Below are 19860 nucleotides of genomic sequence, written 5' to 3'. Positions count from 1 at the left end.
TTAGACTCCGCCCTGGTCAGACCCATCTGTGGTGCTGTACTCAGGTCTGGGCCCTACACTTCAGGAAGGTCATTGATAGGATGGAGAGGCCTTAAGAGGACATCTCCAGGGATCCAGCGGAGGTTGACGAGACCAGTGATCATATTTGAGAATGGGTTGAAAGAAGTGGGGATGGTCACCTTGAAGAAGAGAAGATGTGGTGGTGGGAGCCATGGGGACATAACAGCTGTCTTTAAGCACATGAATAATAATAATTAAAATAACAGTAATAGCTAACATTTGTATACCACCAAGCACTGTGCTAAGTGCCTGACAAATATGATCTAATCTTATTCTCCCAACAACACTGGGAGTAGGTGCTATTATCTTTATTTTGCAAATGAGGAAATTGAAGTAGACAGAGGTTAAGTGAATGCCTAGGTTTACATAGCTAGCATCTGAGGATGGATTTGAACTCAGGTCTTCCTGACTCTAGGCTCCCAGTTCTATCCACTGCACTACCTAGCTGCCTGCTTTTGGAGAAGGATTTGACCTGTCCTGTTTGGGCCTGGAAGAACCAGGAGCAATGAGTGGAAATTTCAGAGGCAAATCTAGTTTTGACATATAAGGAAAAGTCTCCTAACAATGCTAACAGCGGGTACTCTGAGGTCTACAAGCATACCTGGGTATGCTATAGAGGAGATCCTTACATAGGTAAGGAGTGAATGAAATGTCTTTTGAGGTTTATGGGTGACCTTAAGCCCTCTTGGGGCTGGGATGGAAACCATCAATGGTTGTGCTGATGAGGACAAACCTCTGTGCTAATTCCCTAAGGGGTTGAGAGAGTTAATTAAATAGGAGACAGTGTGTTGTAACAGGAAGATCCCTAGATTGGAGTTGGGAGTTCCCATTCTGCTCTTAATAAGCTGTGTGATCTCAGGTTAAGCAATGGGGCCTTTCTGGACTTTAGTTTCCCCAAAGGAGTTGTACATTAATGATATCTTGGATCTTTTCTAGCACAGACATCCTCGGGTCTATATTCCGAACTCCCTTTTAGCTCTAGGGAATGTGCCTCGCTTACTGGTTCAGTGAGTACTACTGCCACTCCTTCCCAAGAAAGAGCTGCCAAGCTCCTAACCAGGCTGGAGCTGATAAGGAATCAGGCCCATCCGTTTCCTGAAAAAGAGATTACTGTTAGTTATAGCCCCTTGAGTGTTAATGGTCAGCTTGATTTCCCGAATCCCCTCTTAAGATTAGAGGGCTTTTAAAAATTTTAATTTTTTTCTTTACCAAAGAAGCTAACAATGAAGAGGAAAGAACTCCAACCAAGCCAGAAAGTGAGTGATGGTTAACGTTTTAATTAAACCTTTCCCCCTCCTTTTTCTCACCCTCCTCCCCAACTCAATCAAGCTCTGGAGGAACAACATTCTTCTAGGAAGTGTTTACACAGGCTTGGAAAAAGCCACCACCCCAGTCCACACACAGGAAGGTGGTGATTAATGCTTGGTCTCTAGTTTACTGAAATCACCCTGCTCTCTGTTCTGCCTCCTCCTACCCACGGCCCATTCACTGACGTCACTGCAGCCAAGAAGCCACAGCTGGATCCAGCTAGCAGGTTTGCTGGTAAGTGCCCCTTGGCACAGCTCCTGGGGATGTGTAACACGGTGTGTGGCGTGGTGGCAGTGGGGGGGTGGGAGGTGGGGTGGGGTGAAGGCTATGACTGACATGCAGACGTCAAGAACCTCGAGTCTGTGTCCAGCTGGAGACATGCACATGGGGACATGGGCACCACCTCGAATCATGGAGGGTTAGAACCAAAAGGAACCTTAGAACATACAATAGAGAATATTACAGTGGGGAAGGATCTTAGAACACAGGATGCCAGGGAGGGAAAGGGACCTTAGAACACACAATAGACAATATTAAAGTGGGGAGGGGCCTTAGAGCAAAGCACGCTAGAGCTAGGAAAGACCTTAAAGACTAGAGAGTCTACCCCCTGCTCCCAATTTACAGAAGAAAAAACTGAGGCCCTGCCAAGAGAAGCAACCTGTCCACAATCACACAGCTGGTACAAAGACGACTGGACGAGGAGCCAGACTTGGCTTTTAATCTTAATTCTGTCACTGTCCATCTGGGTGGCCTTGGTTAAGTCACAACCAGGCCAGGCTCTCTTTCCCTTGAAAGAGTTGGATTAAAGGTTCTCTAACATCCTTCCTGGCTCTAACATGCCATGACCTAAGGCACACTTCAGCTATGACATTCTGTCTTCTGAAGTTGCTTCCAGTGCCAACATTTTATAATTCTGTTAGGGGTAGGCCCAGAACCCAAGCCTTGAAACTACCACTGACTGGCATTTTGGGAGTGCCTGGCTTGGGGAATTCTTCAGAGTTCTCTTTGGAAGACCTACAGACAGACATAGCACATATGAGATGGCAGGAAGAATACGGCATGCGGCCAAGGCTTCCCTGATTTCCCCAGGCTGCACTGACCTTTCCCCCTCAGACCTCCCAGGCAGTATCAGCGCTATGTTTTTATAGTTATCTATGTTTATAGCTTCTCCTACTTGACCGTAAGCCCCATGAGGGCAGCAACTCTCTCATCTAAAGTCTGTAGCTCTCCCAGTACCTAGTACAGGCACTTAACAAATGTTCATAGAAGGAATGAATGTGATGGGGCATTACTCCTAAGAATATAAGCTTCATGAGGACAGTGACTACTTTACTATATAGCGCCTAACCCACCAGGGGTGCTTAAGGGACAAACAGATGAGGCTATTTATTTGAGAATATCTATAAAATGGGATCACAACACCTGAACCACCTGCCTCACAGGGTAGGTTATACTGACCAAACAAAGTGCTGTGTAAAAGTCTTGATACACTATAGAGCTCTCACTCTAACACAATGGGGAGAATGGCCTGGGGGTGGAGGTTGGGCTGAGGTGGGTGACTGAACTAAGGGTGGGGCCACATTAAGGAGAATCTTGAAAACCAATAAGAGGGATTTCTTTCCCTGAGATTATCTCCAATTTTTCCTATCTATAGCTAGTCTGCCTATAGTTTTTTTTTGTTTTTTTTTTTGGTATGTTGTCTCCCTTTAGATTGTAAGCTCCTTGAGGGGAGGGGACATGCTTTTTGCCCTTTTTTGTATCCCCAGGGCTCAGTAGAGTCCCTGACACATAGTAAGTGCTTAATAAATGCCTGCTGACTTGACTTGATATCAGATACTATAGTAGCAGGTCAGCAGATTTAGAGCTGAATCTTTTCTAAGGGACCTCGGAAGTTAGCAAGACCAACTCTCTCATTTTACAGAGGAGGAAACTGGGGCCCAGAGATGGTAAGAGACTTATCTAGGGTCACCCAGCTAGCAAGGGTTTGAGGCAGGATTTGAACCCAAACTTTACTGACTCAAAATCCAACACTTCATCCACTATGCCAGAAGAGTATCAAATCTATAAATCACCTAATGTAGCCTTCTTATGTTATAGATGAGAAGACTCAGTAGAAGGATAACCCACTAAAGGTCACACAGAGAATGTCACGTCTCATTTGGTCCTCGAAAGAGCCCTATAAGGTGGCTCATTGTCATCCCCATTATATATAATAAGCTTATAATAGCATGTATAACATGTAATAGCATATAATAAGCCAATGTTAGCTTATTATTCTCCCCATTTTACAGTTAAGAAAACTAAGGCAGGCAGAGGTAGAATGACTTGCCCATGGTCACACAGCTTTGTAAGCATCTGAGGCAGGATGTGAATCCAAGTGCCATCTAACTGCTTCACTGGAGACTCCTGGAGATATGAAAAGTTTGGGGGTGTTGGAGGGGAGTCACGTGATTAAAGTGTTTGTTTAAGTCGGAAGCAGACGACGAGAGCAGGTGAGTCCTGGAGGCCCCCTTCCACCCATGTTCTTCACTCACATCCCTACCAGACTCTTGAAGGCCTTCTTGGCTGAGCTGGTTTTGGAACGGAGTTGTAGAGCTTGGGCCGGCGCCTAGCCTCCTGCTGACACACTTGTGTTTTTTGGGCAGGCTTTCCAAAAAGCCCAGGGGATCCTGAGGGGTTTCAAATCAGAGCTGCTACTGATGCTGGGACTGGGCCACCAGGCAGGCAAGGAACCAGGGTTCCATGCCAACGAGAGAAAGACCCCTTCTGCTATATCGGCAGGGGGGACGGTGATTGGAGCCAGAGGGTAGAGAAGACTAGGGGGTGGAAGAAAGTGAGACGTGTGTGTGTGTGTGTACACTGAGACTGGGGAAAACAACGGAAGGGAGGAAGAGAGTGATGCTGCTGGTGACAATTGTAGAGAGACCTGAACCATTTATGTGTGTGTGCATGACAGTAACCACCCAATAAAGTATAGGGACAGAGTTAGTGTGAAGATTACTCTAGGGAAGGAGGAAAAGGAAGACAGAAGGAAAAGATGGTGGAGGAGGAGAGGATGATGATGATAATGACCCACGAAGAACCCATTCTTATCTTTTTGTAGTGACTGAGACCTTCTGGTCACATCTGCCTTCAGAGGCCATAGCCAATCTACCGCCATAGTTGCAAAACCTTGGAGGATCCTTTCCCCATTCTCATGTGGGAGAATTCATAGATTCTGAAGTCCTCAAGGCAGCCCACTCTCATGACTTGCATGTGCTGTTGCAATAGGTCTCTTCTATCTCAGAAGCTCCGAGGTGGGAGTGTCGGGGAAGACTATGACATATTTGAGCTCCCTGAGCTGTCATGTTCAAATTCCTAGCCCTATGTATGTGTGGGCCATGCCTTACAGGGTAGTGAGTGTCTTATCTCTAGAGGTGTTCAAGCAGAAGCTGGATGATTGTTTGTTGAGGCTATTGTAGAAGGAATTCCAGCATCTGCTGGAGGGGGGTGGGATGAAGTGACTGTTCAAGTCCCTTCTACCTCTTGGGGATTCTAACTGGGGATTTCTGGGCTCTAAGAAGAACTTTTAGAAATGGAGGGCCTGGAATCAGAGAAGGACTGTGTCATGATATTCTCTACAATGTGAGCAGGGAGATGATCTGTCCCAAGGAGTGACTCTTCCAGCATCATTCTTTGATGATGATGGTGGTCACTTGAGTAAGTCACTCTGAATATCAGAAAAATAGGATGCTAGAGCTGCAAGGGACCTTAAAGAAAGACCACTCATTATCACCCATATCATGTCCCCTAATTGTGGGTGCACGCCAAGGCTGTGTTCTGGGCCTTCTCTTGCTACAATTTTTCTCGATGACCTTATCAGCTCCCATGGATTCAATGATCATCTCTGAACTAGATATCTACAACATCTCAAACTCAACATGTCCAAAAAAAAATGGTTAACTTTCACCTTTTTCTACCCCTCCTTCAAACCGACCTATTTTTCTAACTTCCCTATTTCTGTCTAGGACTTCCCATCTTTATAGTTAGCCGGTTTCACGACCTCAGTGTCATCCCTGACTCCTCACTCTCCCTCACCCTACATATCCATTCAATGGTCAAATCTTGTTGTTTCCCTCAATATCTCTCTCTCATCCATCCCCCTTCAGTCCACTCAGAGTCACCAAGTTCAAGTCCTTATCACATCTTGTGTAGACTATTCCAAAGTCTTCTAATTAGTCTCTCTGCCTCCTGTTTCTCCCCACTGCAATTCATCCTCCACTTGCTACTCAAATGGATTTTCCAAAGCGTAGGTCCAACCATGTCACTCTCCTACTGAATCAACTCCTATGGCTCCCTATTCACCTTTGGGATCACCTATACACTCCTTGGTTTGGCTTTCATAGCCCTTCACAATTTGGCTCTAGACTACATTTCCAGCCCTGCTGTTTCTCACTCAATATGGTCCAGACACATGGGCCTTCTCACATCTCAAACTTCTCTACAATGTCCCATCCTGTGCATGTGCATTGGTTCTCTCTCCAACCTAGAATACACTTCCTCCTCACCTCCATCTTCCCAAATCTCTAATTTATTTCAAGCCTCAGCTTGAGCACCACCTTCTACATGAAGTTTTTCCTGATCTCCTCAGTTGCTAGGGCCTTTCCTGTCCCACCCCCATCCTCCATCACTTTACATCTATTTTTTATTTCTATGATATATAAATACATACATATATGTTGTTTCTCCCAGCTGTTCCATGAGCTCCTACAGGGCATAGATTAAACAATTTTCGTCTTTGTATCCTAGCACTTAGTACAATGTCTGGCACATAGTAGGCACTTAGTAAATATTTATTGATTAATTGACTGATTGTTATGGAGGAACTTAGGTCCCCAAAGAGGAAGCAATTTGCCTGAGGTCATAGCTAAAAATGGCATTCTTTGAAATCTGCATATGAAAAATAAACTGGGGGTAAACTTCCCTCTTGTGAAAGTTAGGAACTTAATGGTAAAGAGAGGTACAGCAAATTGTGACCTTGGCCAGTCTCCCTTGGACCTGGAGGATCAGTTAATCTACTCTTTGCCTGGAACCACAGATGCAGGGGATACAGCCACAAGGCTAAGAGGTCCCTTCACCTCCATTTATCCCTTTCAAGATGAGTTTGCCAGGTGGATAGAGCCCAGAGGCAGTGAAGGTTCTGTTTAGTACAGTAGAGAAGCATAAAAATGTGACCCAATAGTCCAGAATGGGATGGTGGGCCATGGGCAAGGGTTGTGCCCTCTCCTGCCCTCCATGCCAGCTGCAGTTTCCTGAGAGGCTTTCACAAGCACTTTGGTCTTTTTGTGGTGTCTGGCTCTTGATACAGCAGGCACCTGACAAACGGGCTTTCATGGATAGGGCTTTGGGGCCTGTCCATAGGGTAGGTGAAAGGGGACCTTTGTCACCACCGTCAAATTCTTGAGAGGAAGCATGATGCCCCAGAGTGCTGGACTGGGAATGAGGGGAGATCTGAGTTGCAATATCTCCTTCTAACCCTAACTAGCTAGATGGCTCTGGGTAAATCGCTGAACCTACTTCACAGGGCTGCTCTGACAACCTGGGAGGATCTGGGCTCCAATTCTGACACAGTCATAACTTTTGTGACCTTGAGCAAAGTACTTAACTTGTTTGGCCTCAGTTTCTTCATCAACATAGAGGAGGTTGGGAGGCACACTGGACCTGGAGTCAGGAAGACTTGAGTTAAAATTCAGCCCAGACACTTATTAGTTGTGTGACTGTGGGCAACTCACAACCTGTCTGCCTCAGGTTTCCTCAACTGTAAAATGGACATAATAATAGCACATACCTCCCAGAGTTGTTGTGAGATTATCTCAAATGAGATAATAATTGGAAAGCACTTAGTACAATGCCAGGCACATAGAAGGGACTATATACATGCTTATTTCCTTCCCCTTTTCCCATCTGTAAAATGGGGATAACAAAAATGTTAAGTCCCTGCCTCATGGGGCTGTTATGACAACAACTAGTCCTGGCACTTGAGTAGAAAGAACTAGGTTCAAATTCTGACTCTTTCACTAACTCCCTGCGTGACTTTTTTGGGCCTCAATTTCTTCATTTGTCAAATGAGGGGGTTGGATTAGGTGACTTCTAAATCTGTGATTCTAAATGAAATAATGTCTACCATTTCCATTTCCAGCTCATTTTACAGATGAGGAAATTGAGGTAAAAGGGGTTAAGGGATTTGCCCAGGATCACACAGCTAGTAAGTGTCTAAGGACAGATTTGAACTAAGGAAAATGAGTTTTCCTGCCTTCAGGCCTGGTGCTGTATCCACCGCACCACCAAGCTGCCCCTAAATTAGAATATTGGAATGTTGTAACTCCACAGGATGAGAGCATCTGTAAGGATGGCAGGATGTTGCAACCTAAGAGTTTGGAAACTGCTGCGTGATGCATAAGCAGGGGAGGGTCATGGGTTCTCTCTCTATAAAGGTCAATTAACTTTGCTGTGGTCTGTGGCTACCAACTATATGCCTGGTTCTGGTCAGCTACTTTACAGATAACCCACGATTCTAAAGTGCTTTTGTGACCACAACCCTCTGTGCAGTAGCTGTTCACAGGACGACTGATTTAGGGCTTGAAGGAATTTTAGAGCCCTCTCTTCAGTCTCCCTCATTTGACAGATGAGGAAACTGAGGCCCAAAGTGGTCAAGAGACTTGTCTAAGTTCACATAGGCACTAAGTGGTGAGGCTGGGATTAAAACCTATGTCTTTTAACTTCAAAATGTTCTTTCCACTGCACGATGTGGGAACTGAGCAGAAGACTGTGGAGCTAGTTCAATATAAACCTGTCCTCCTGGCTGAGAGACCAACTCAATTCACACATCCTACTGCCTGTGGGTAGAAGCATTGCCCTTTTGTACAAAGACCAATGTGTTGCAAATGGAGGGGTAGTTTGATGTAGTGGAAATTGTGAGTTGACAGATGTGGACTGACCTTAGGAAATTCACTTTATTTTTATGAGCCTGAGTTTTCCTAAATCTCTAAAATGAGGATAATAATATTTGAGAAGCAATGGTAAGGTGCAGTAGATAGAAAGCTGGCCTTGGAGCCAAGAAGAGCTGGGTTAAAGTCTGGCTTCTGGCACATACTGGCTGGGTGACCCTGGAAAAGTCATTTAACTTCTTAGTGCTTTAACTAAGACTATAGGTTGCAAAGAATGTGCTAGTTTGCACTGGTGGAAGGAGTTTCCTCATCTAAGAATATCAATGAAATCACAGGTCCAGTCCCTAACTCTATGAATTCAAATGAATGGATGAAAAGCCTCATAAACCCTCGGGTTAGGGTAGAAAGTAGAGCAGGATGAACAGATTCAGGAATGAAGCACATAAAACAGGATATTCTCCAGGGGCTGAACAGAGAGCGAACAACTTGCCACAGACAGTCATTAGCTAAGTCAAGAAGAAAGCTTAGGTTTCCTGAATCCCAGTCCAAGTTTTTTTTTTAATGCATTGCAACTGAGCTAATATGCTACAGAAAATGAGTTTGGCAGATGAACACTAGAAACTGGCCAAATCACAGGAATTTTTTTTAAAAAAACGATTCCAAAAACAGGTCAAAGAGAGATAATTTAAGAATCATTGGATTCCCTGAAAATCATGACTTAAAAAAAAGCCTGCATACTATATTTCAAGAAATCATAAATGAAAACTGCCCAATCTATTACAACCAGAGGGCAAAATTAAGATAGAACCTACTCATCACCTCTTGCAAGAAATCCTAAAAGAGAGGCAGAGCTAGGTGGTGTAGTACATAGAGCACCAGCCCTGGAGTCAGGAGGACCTGAGTTCAAATCTGACTTCAGACACTTACTAGCTGTGGGACTCTGCACAAGTAACTTAACCCCTATTGCCTTGCCAACAAAACAAAAGAAATCTCAAAAGAAAAAGTCCTAGGGATGACATAGTCCTGTGGCTCCCATTTGGAGGTTCATGACAAGGGTTCAAGGGGTTCACACTAGAAATTCTTTAATGGACTATTAATCAGTAAGTAATTGTAAAGAATATTCTGAAGAGTATAGTAAATTGCCCCTGGGGCTCACAGCATTTTTTAATTGTGGTTGAAAGGGATTTGGAAAACAAAAAACATTGGGAACCACTGAGATAGGCAAAATACAGAGCTTCTAAGTCAAAGGAAAAAAAAATGTTGCAAACATCTAGAAAGAAGTAATTTAAGTACCAAAACCCCACTGTCAGGAACACACAAGATCTGCTAACTCCTACTAAAATGAGAGAAGATCTTGGAAATACAATATTCTGAAAGGCAAAAAATATAGGCTTACAATCAAGAATAACTTGTCCTGCAAAAATGAATATAATTTTACAGAGAAAAAAATTGACCTTTTTAATGAAATAGAGGATTTTCGAGTATTTCTGATGAAAAGACCACACCTGATTAGGAATGCTGAAATACAGACATGAAAGCATAGAGAATCCTAGAAATGTAAATTGATTTGAGCATTTGGATTGATGATATGATGCTAACTTTTTAATGCAGAGACAAGAAACAAGTGTCTCTTCAGAACTTTAATGTCTTGGGTTACCGAGAGAATCGAAGAAGAAAGACAGAAGTCCTGGGGGTTAGACTGGTTAATTTGAGAGTCTGAAGAGGGTAAAATAAATACATTAGAATAAAAGGAGGAAGAAGTGGGTCAGCAGGAAGAATGGAATGTTATTTCTCTAAGTGGGGTATGTGAGAAGGAGAGTGTGCAGACATAAGGGATGGGGTTGGAGGAGTGGGCATCAGATGAACCTCACTCTCATCTGACAAACAAAGGGCTGAGACCACACACAGTCTGACATAGAAATACACCAAACTCAATAGAGAAACAAGCAAGGATAGGAAAAGGAGGGTTATAAAAGAGAGACTAATATTGGGGAGAGAATAGCTACAAACAAAGCAAACTTCCTGATCCTGAAAAGAGGATTAAGGAAAAAAGAAAAATAAAGAACTAGACAGCAGTGGGAAACCTGCAGCCTCGAGGCCACATGTGGCCCTCTAGGTCCTCAAGTGTGGCCTTTTAACTGAATCCAAACTTCACAGAACAAATCCCCTTAATAAAAGGATTTGTTCTGTAAAACTTGGACTCAGTCAAAAAACCACACTTGGGGATCTAGAGGGCCACACATGGCCTTGAGGCTGCAGGTTCCTCACCCCTGAACTAGGACCTGAAGTGGTGCTTATCAATTGGGGAATGGCTGAATAAATTTTGCTATATGAATACAACGGAACATTATTGAGCTGTAAGAAATGATGAAAGAAACAATTTCAGAGACTCTTGTAGAGTATGAAATGATCCAGAGTGAAGTGAGCAAAACCAGGAGAACAAGGACAACAAAAATATAAGAAAAACAACTCTGAAAGACTTAAGAATTAGGGTCAATGCAACGGCCAACCACGTCTACATAGGGCCTGTGATGAAATATGTTCCCCATCTCCTGGCAGAAAGGCGATAGATTCAAGGTACAGAAAGAGACACACATTCTGATGTCACTGCACATATGTCATTTTATGGGCACTGTGTGGATTCTTTTTGCTTGTTTTTGTTTATTTGTTACAAGGGTTTTTGTTGTCTTTTGGGTTGTGATTTAGGAGGGGGAAGTGTTGGGAGATTTTGGGTTAGCAACAGTGATGCCAAAAAAAGGCCATAGAAACATTTTTAAATGCACAGATGGGAACAAAAGGAAGCACAGACAAGTAGGATAATTTTGAAAATAATATGTAGAATTATTTTACGTTTTAAAATATATAAATGATATAACGCATAAGCAAGTGATATGAAATGAAGATTCACAATTTCATATTCAAGTCTCTTTTTGTATTCTGCTGTGTATATGGAAATGCTCTTTTTGCGGGAGGCATTGTTTAGAATAAAAAATAAAATTTAAAACTAGTCAACTATTTCTACAGGCTCTTTTAGCAGAGAACAGTATTAGAATGTGTGAGATGCAAGTAGGAAGAAGGCTAGGTAGATTCCTCTCCTAGGATCATAGGTCTTAGAGCCAGAATGGATCTGAAACCATAGTTAGGATCACATAAGACCTGACAACTTCCACCATAAATGAGAGATTTTGGAATAAAATACTCCAAGTTTTACCCCTTCATGTGACAACTAGGGCAGATAGGTTTTCATCAGATGCGTGTCTTTTACAAAGGGCTACCACCAAAACCATTAGGCTCAGTCTCACCTGTCCGGTAGCCGGTGTTGTTGAGGTACACGGCAAAGGTGCGGATCTCGTGCTGGGCTTGCCAGGAGGGTGAGGAGCAGTTCTCATTGTTGGTGTAGGTGTTGTGATTGTGGGCATATTTCCCTGTCAGGATGGAGGACCGGGAAGGGCAGCACATGGGTGTAGTCACAAAGGCATTGATGAAGTGAGCCCCTCCTTGCTCCATGATCTTCCGTGTCTTGTTCATCACTTGCATCGACCCTGGAACAACAAAACCCACCAATGACCACAGATGCACAGAAACACCTTGATTATCTAGAGCACCCTCCCAGAATGACTGCACTCAGAGCCGATACGGGTCTATGTCTTCAAAATCCTCAGGAAGGCGAGCACGCACACCCACCCACCCACCTGGGAATCTAGAGACCTGGAGTCTAATTAATGTTGGCTCTGCCACTAATTTGATTGGTGACCATAAGCCAGTCATTTCCTTTCTCTGAGCTTTTTTTTTTGTTCTTTCTTTAATATCTGTAAAATAAGGGGAATGAACTAGATGCTCTGGAGAAGTCTTCTCAAACTCCCAATTTCATTTACCTAGTTCAGGGTTTTATAACCCAAACCAATAATCTTGGTAATTAAAGTCCCTCCATAACAGACCACTCTGCCTGTCCAACTTTGTCTTCTTCTCCAATAACAATCATTTATTAAATACTTAGCATGTGATGGGGATATAAACAAAGGCAAAAACAGTCTCTACTCTCAAGAAGCATACATTCTAATAGGTGAAACAACATATAAATAACTAGGCATGTTACATACGAATAAGACAGAAGGTAATCTGAAAGGTGAAGGCACTAGTCACTAATGGGGCCAGGAAAGACCTTTGGGAGATGGTGGTATTTGAGCTGAGTTTTTTTTTTGTTTGTTTTGCTTTTTAGGCAATTGGGGTTAAGTGACTTGCCCAGGGTCACACAGCTAGTTTGTGTCAAGTGTTTGGTCTGAGGTCAAATTTGAACTCAGGTCCTCCTGACTTCAGGGCTGGTACTCCATCCACTGTGCCACCTAGCTGCCCCTTGAACTGAGTTTTGATGAAAGCTAGGGAAGCCAAGAGACACTCTGTCCTTGAGTTAGTCTTCTCAAGCCTCCCCCACCAACAAACACATGCCACATAAAAATTCTCATTCATGCTGTCATTCATATTGCTTTCCCACATTGGAATGGTTTCTCTGTCCTTCAAGGCCCACCTCAAATGCACACTCCTAGAGGAAGCCTTCCCTTATTCTCCCCTCTTCCAATGGAAAGTCTTTCTTCTTCATTTATCTAACAGTATAGACTTTATACTACTCTCATATGCACTTGAAGTCACATTTATATTATATCCATATAGAAGAATTTTCCCTTTTGCATGAAATAATGGTATCTTATTTGTGATAAGCAAGATGGCATAGCAGGAAATGTACTGTACATAGTGCCTCAAATGTTTGTGAACTGAACAAGGAGCCTGTCCTGATCCCCAAAATGCTAGCTATTTCTCTCACCTATATTTATTTTGCATAGAGTTATTTTGTACATACTTATACACTGCATATACAAGTTTTCTTCCTGGAGAGAACATAAGCACCTTGAGAGCAGGGATTTTTTTTTTTTTTGCCTTTGTATCCCGATGGTTGGCTTGTAGCAGGGGCTTAATAAATGCTTGTTGGCTACTTGATAGAAAGCCCCTTAGAGATTGTAGAGGGTGACCACTTGTTGGGTGAGATGTAGAGGGAATTCTTATCCAGATAGAGATTCATCCTGATTGAGCTCTGAGAATCCTTTACCAGGATTCTATGCTTTGGAAACAGCTTCTTAGAAGCTCTGGTTTTCAGCCTCTTCCCAAGGGCAAAGAATCAAAGAGCCCCATCCGTGAACATCTAAACTTCTACCAAATAGGGGGAGAAACAGTACGTCTCAGAGATAAGTAGAGAGAAAGCCAGAAAGCTTCCTCTCAGAGGGGGACAGGTTTCAAAGTTAGGACAAACTTTCAAAATCACCTGCCTCTCACTTTATAGATGAGAAACCTGAGGTCGGAGGTGATTTGTTCCAGGTAATACATTACAAGTAGCAAGGCCCATATTTGAACCCAAGTCTCCTGACTCCAGATCCAGCGAGGTTTCCACTCTACCAAGCCTCCTTCCTCTGGGCAGCACACATATTTCCTATGGCACCCTCTTGCTTGGCACAGAGACCCTCAGCTAGGTTTCTCTGAGGTCATCCAAGGCTAGTGGGAACTCTCCAGGCAAGGGAGAAGAAAAAGCTGAACAGCTTATCTGGTTGAACAGCCACCTCGGGGTTTCAGAAATGCCTGTAAGACATCTGGTATCAAGGCCACACACTCTTTTTCAAAAGTCATGGGGGTGGGGGGAGGGTGTAGACAATGCCAGGACTTGAGCATGGCATGAAGTTACCTCCTTGTTAAGTTGAATGAAGAGTTCAACTTTAATCAATTCTTCCTGCCACCAGCCGGCACAAATTATATATTACCTTGGGCATTAATAAAGTTAGTTGAACTCTCTAAATGAGCACTTTGCCAAGGCAGGACTGTGCCCAACTTCCAGAACACTTACTGAAATGCCAATGTTGGAGGTGGAGGGAGAAAGAGCTGCTTTTCCAGATGGACCATCTGATTCACAGCTTAACTAAATGATTGATAATTGTTCTTTGTGCACAATTATTATTATTACATGGTATATACCAAGGTCTGTTTTCTTCTAAGTAAAATCAGGGGGTTGGGCTAGTCTAAGGGTTCTGAAACATTTTTTTGTGTGTGCATGTTATGGACCCTTGTGGTAGCCTTTTGGAGTCTATGGCTCTTTTCTTAGAAAAAACATTTTCAAGCATTTCCTTTAATAAAGGAAATGCTTAATTTCAATTAGAAATTAGTGAAAGCCATATGATGCAGGACACTTTCATAATCCCTGTTGCTGGAGGAGGCTGAGGCTGATAGATCCATCGAATTCAGGAGTTCTGAGCTATGAGAGGAGGCACAAAAAAACAGAAGGGAAACAGAACACCACCAGGCTGCCCGAGAAGGGGAGAATTTGCACAGGGAGGAAAAACAGAGTGGCTTCATCCTTCTGTGGCAGTGCCAATCAGCATTAGGGTCATGAATGGGGGCCACCGCATCTGCAGACAGTCTATAAAAAAAAAGGTTAGTGAACATAAAGATGTAATTTTTTCCTAAATTCACAGATCCCCTGAAATCTATGCATGGACGTTGGGTCCTATGTTAAGAACTCCTGGACTAGATGATCTTTACCTAAAACAAATGTCATGAGAAAAAGGGACTTTGTCTTATTTCCTCTTAATGTCTCTTGTCCCAGGGCCCACCTTACTCTAAAGCACAATACTTTGGACACACAAAGCCATTTAATAAGATGTTTGTTGAATGAATGAAAGCAGCAACAGAAAGCACTTGAAAAAGGCTCCTTGAAATCAGTGACTGTGTACCCCATACTAGGTGAATCTCGTACCAGCCAGTGTGGTTGCACACATTCATGGCACATTCAATAAATGCTGATCAGAAGAGATAACAGAAGTAGTATTACCCAATGTTCCCTTCTGTCCCTGCAGGTAGAATGCTGGCACATTTCTTTAGTAGTAAAGAAATGAAAGATGGCTGATATTTCAAGGTTACTCTCGACCTTCACTTGGAAAGAAGACATACTACCTGGTAGATGGATTCTCTGGCAATAACTAGCTTGAAACATAAAATTAGTCAAAAGGAAGTAGCCAGAACATGCAAGGCTGGTTCTTGCTTGGGGAGGTTTTTTTTTGTTTTTTTGGTTTTTTTTTACTCCCTTAAAAAAAAGCTTTCGTGCTTATGTTATTATCCCTCTAATTTCTGTGGCAATTAAGAGGACGGTGCATTGGTGTGCCAGCTCGAGGCACAGTCTGCTTGTCGAGTGAGCTCACCCCTGAACAAACAGGCTGGCTGAAGGAGGATTTTGTTATTCTGCTATTAAAGTATAGTTTTAACAATCCCCTTAAATGACAGAGGCATCTGTGCATAAATAGCACTCCATGTTAAGCCTCCCCTTGGGGACAGTAACCCGGTTTAATAAAACTGCTGTAATGACACAGCTCTATAAATCAACCATCTTTAATACAAAAACATATGATCTAATCACCTTCCACAGCCCAAGAGCTAGAACTCATGCAGACTGACAGTTCTGATGGCAGGTAAGGCTCAAGAATACCCTTCTGTGCTGAGCTAGAGAGGCCAGCCTTAAATATTTTAAACAAGCCAAACCAGCCTGGAGATGTTGAGAGAACAATAGAAAACTGTTCTCTTTTCCGTGATGCAACCTCCCCGCTGAGCTGGACGCTGGGTGAAGTCACCCCCACCCCCCAGCCTCCCTCTTGTCACATGGAGACCCAGGGACTCTGTGGGCAGGGTTGATTTCAGAAAGAAGCCTTGATTTAATTCAGGATACCTGAAAGCTGGGAGGCCTCCATTAGCTTGAAAGACTGGGTGATCACAAATGGTGTGGTCTAGTGGACAGAGCACTGAATGAGGAGTTGGGATACCTGGGTTCCAGGCCTAACTCTGCCATTAATTTGTTGGCTGATAAGGCAGTATGGAATTGTGGGAAAAGAAAGGGATTTTGAACTGGGAGAGCTGGGTTCAAATCCTACTGCTGCTACTTAGTACCTGTATAACTTTGGGTCAGACACTTTCCTCCTTTGGCCTTTACTTTCCTCATCTGTTTAAAAAGAAAGAGGGACCCAAAGTGTAGAAATATAGCAATATAAATCTATTTTTGAAAAAGGATATAATATGTTTGCATAGCTCTTATTACCCCATCCCTCCCTCTCCAACCCCACTTCCTGTGTGACCCCAGATAAGACACTTCACTTCCCTTCTAACTATAAATCTATGATCCTCATATTGAAAACTAGAATGAGGCCTTGAAATGCAGCTAAGTTTAGTTAGGTGGGGGAAGGACATTCCATTCTTGGGTGGGTGGGAGAAAAATGGGCCAGAAATGAGTAAAGAAAGGTAGAAAGAGAAACTCAAAACACGCACCCCAATCTTTGGGGCTGTTTTCTTTTAGCCACAGGCTTAGTATTTGTTTGCCTGCTCTCATCTGTTCCTCAAGGGTTTCTGGAATGTCCGAAATGTAGCTGGATCAGCTTCTGAAAAGCCTGTCCAATTACAATACCTGTTCTGTGGCCACATTCAAGTCGGGAGCAAACTGGCTCCTCCAGAAGGGCTCTGTCCACGATCAGAAGAGAGGCCGAAGGGCAACACAGGAATCTGAGGCCAGTGTCGGAGAGAGGAAATCCTTTTGTTTTCCAGTTATATTTGATTTCCACCCTCGTGCTGGAATCTGCTCACGTCTGTCAGCTAGCAATAATTATACTGTGTGTGTGTAACTCAATACAAAACAATGATATTAGATTTCCTCCGATCTGTTTTTTAAATGAGGCATCTACTACAGTGGGGGATATTAAAACCCTGTCTGAAGCTGGGTGTAAATGACTAGGAAGGATTTGTTGAGAGCTTAGCACTGTATGGTCATCAAGGAAAACTTGCTCTTGAACCTGAAATCAATTAAGCAGATGTTTGAAGAAGCAATATTGGATTTTTCATTAACGAACATTTTATTGTCTGAGAGATTATGTGATTAATTTTTCTCCTCCCTTCTGCCAACTCTGATGGCAACAGCATTTGAATGAAAGCCTTGTTATCATTATTATCTTGTGTCATCATGGATGCAGCGATAGACTTAGGAGTCAGGCAGGGCTGGGTTCAAATCCTACCTTGGATATTTACTAGCTGTGTGATCCTGTGTAAACTGCTTAGCCTCTGTGGGCCTCGGTTTCCTCATCTGAAAAATGAGAGGGTTGGATTTGAAGACCTCTAAGGGCCCTTTTGGCTTTAAGTCAATGCTCTTATGGAATGAAGAAGCTAAAGCATGCCTCAGTATCCTAAACATGACTCAATGCCCTTATACAACACTGTTGTATAGATTATCCGAAAGGGCACTGAATTTAGAGTCACAGGAGTTGAGTTCAAATCTCAGTTCTCTATACCTGGAGTAACTCCTTCCTTCTCTTCAGGATTTTGCTCCTCTGTAAAAGGAGGGAGTTGAACTAGATCATCTCTAAAGCCTTATCAGCTATACTTTATCCAAGTTGTTCCGTAGAGAAATGTTATTTTTCTTCACTTCAACCCATCTCTCTCTCCCTCTCCCCAACTCCTTCCTTCTGCCTCAGTTCTCTCCATCTCACCCAGGCTGGAATGACAAAGGGACCACTTGAGGGCCCCCAATTCTACTCCTCATCAGTCTCGGGTTGGTTCATCCCTTGTTAGGCAGCCTGGTGGCTCCTTGCTTCCCATACGGGCACTACACTTAGCATAGATGCCTGCTTAGCTCTAACTTGACTGAAGCTCAAAACTCCTGAGCTCAAGCTATCCACCATCCTCAACAGCCCTGGTAACAGGGATCATAGGTGAGTGCTACCATATCCTACCCTCCACTTCAATTTCAACAAATCTCTATTAAGTGCTGGCAGGCGTTAAGGAAGAAAGGGATATAAAGATTAAATAATGCATAATTCCTGTCCTCAAAGAACTCACAATGTAGGAGGGGAAGATGGCACATAGATAAATCATTTTAATACAGAATGATATAAATCAATCAGCAGGTATTAATGAAGCACTTGCTATTATTGGTATTAATATTATTATTAATTACCACTATTAGTACTTGCCAGGCAACCTGCTAAGTGCTGGGGATTCAACAAAAAAGCAAAAACAGTACCTGCCTTCACAAGAGAGTTCGAATCCAAGTGCTATATAAGATAGACAACTAGATGGCTCAAGGGATGGAGTGTTAGATTTCAAGTTAGGAAGATCTGAGTTTGAATCCTATCTCAGGCACTTTCACTTCCATGTAGGGTCAGCTAGGTGGGGCAGTGGATAGAGTACTGGCCCTGTAGTAAGGAAGACTCATCTTCTGGGAGTTTAAATCTGTCCTCAGACACTTCCTAGCTGTGTGACCCTGGGCAAGTCACTTAACCCTGCTTACCTCAGTTTCCTCACCTGTAAAATGAACTGGAGAAGGAAATGGTAAATCACTCCAGTATCTTTGCCAAGAAAACCCCAAATGAGGTCCCAAAGAGTTGGACATGAAACAACTGAGCAACATTTAGACACTTAACTAGCTGCGAGGCCCTAAGTAAACCACTTAACGTCATCTGTAAAATGAGGAGAATGGACTAAATGGCCTTTAAGGTCCTTTTTAACTCTAAATCTATGACCTTATTTGGGGGGGGGGGTTGTTAAGAGGAGAGAATCATTAATGACAGGGGAAATGGATCAGGGAAAGTTTCACAGATTAGGTAACACTCAGGTTGAACCCACTAACTATATTTCTTTTGCTATCTAAAGACATTTGGCCCTTTGTATATGACGTTATTAGCTCAGAAGCAGTAGGGGATGGGCTTTCAGGTGGTCTTGTCCCCCACTGCAAGTCACTGGAAGGGGCCACATTAAGCCATCACTCTCTTTTGGCTTAATCTCCCTTGTAACAGGTACCAGGCTGCTGTAAAAGCTATCACACATGTATCCTAAGGAAGCCAAAGACAGAAACAAAGGCCTCATATATACCCAAATACCCCCACTACTATTCTTTGTGATAGCAACCAGAAACAAAGAGGTGCCCAGCCCCTGGGCCATGGCTGGGAGAAATGCTGGTACAGTAATGGAATGGAATGTCATTTTTCAGTAAGAATGGACAAATATGAGGAACTTGGAGAACCACAAGAAGATTTGCACGAACACATGAAGAGCTAAATAAACAGAACCAAGAGAATGAAATCTACAAGAGGACGCTGAACGATGGAAAAATCCTTGAAAGTCCTGATTAAGAGATCATGAAACATACCTCCTTCCTCCAGACAGAGAGGTGGGGGACTACTGGGAAAGAATATGGCATACCCTGTTGGACAAGGTTTCTGTAGAGGATATTTTTGCTTAGTTTCTTCTTTCTCATGAGAGAGTAGGGGTGGGAGTTGGGAATTGGGGAATGACTGTGATGGGAAGACAGAAGATATCAGTAAGATAGATTTTAAAAAGAGAAAGACCACTATCCCATTAGCCCTATGCCAGCACTTACCTCCATCTCTAAAATGAGGATAATCCATCTATTTCAGGGAGTTATCATGAGGATCCTGAATTACAGGTTTAAAGATGCAAGGGAATATGGAGTCTGAAAAGTACTTGCTTTGTAAATGGT

General features: G+C 43.1%; 1 protein-coding gene across 2 annotated transcripts in view; it reads right to left on the bottom strand.

Moving 5' to 3' along the window:
- The window catches only part of SULF2 (sulfatase 2), a 144412-nt gene that overhangs the window by 85628 nt on the left and 38924 nt on the right, over positions 1-19860 (bottom strand). For both annotated transcript variants that reach the window (XM_027851385.1, XM_027851384.1), the window contains exon 3: positions 11597-11836. In XM_027851385.1, coding sequence (XP_027707186.1) covers positions 11597-11836 — 240 coding nt within the window. The remainder of the gene's footprint in view (positions 1-11596; positions 11837-19860) is intronic.

Source organism: Vombatus ursinus, unplaced genomic scaffold (assembly GCF_900497805.2).
Source record: "Vombatus ursinus unplaced genomic scaffold, bare-nosed wombat genome assembly UNPS02000580.1, whole genome shotgun sequence".
In the NCBI taxonomy this organism is placed as follows: Eukaryota; Metazoa; Chordata; class Mammalia; order Diprotodontia; family Vombatidae; genus Vombatus; species Vombatus ursinus.
This window is presented reverse-complemented; position numbering and strand designations above follow the sequence as displayed.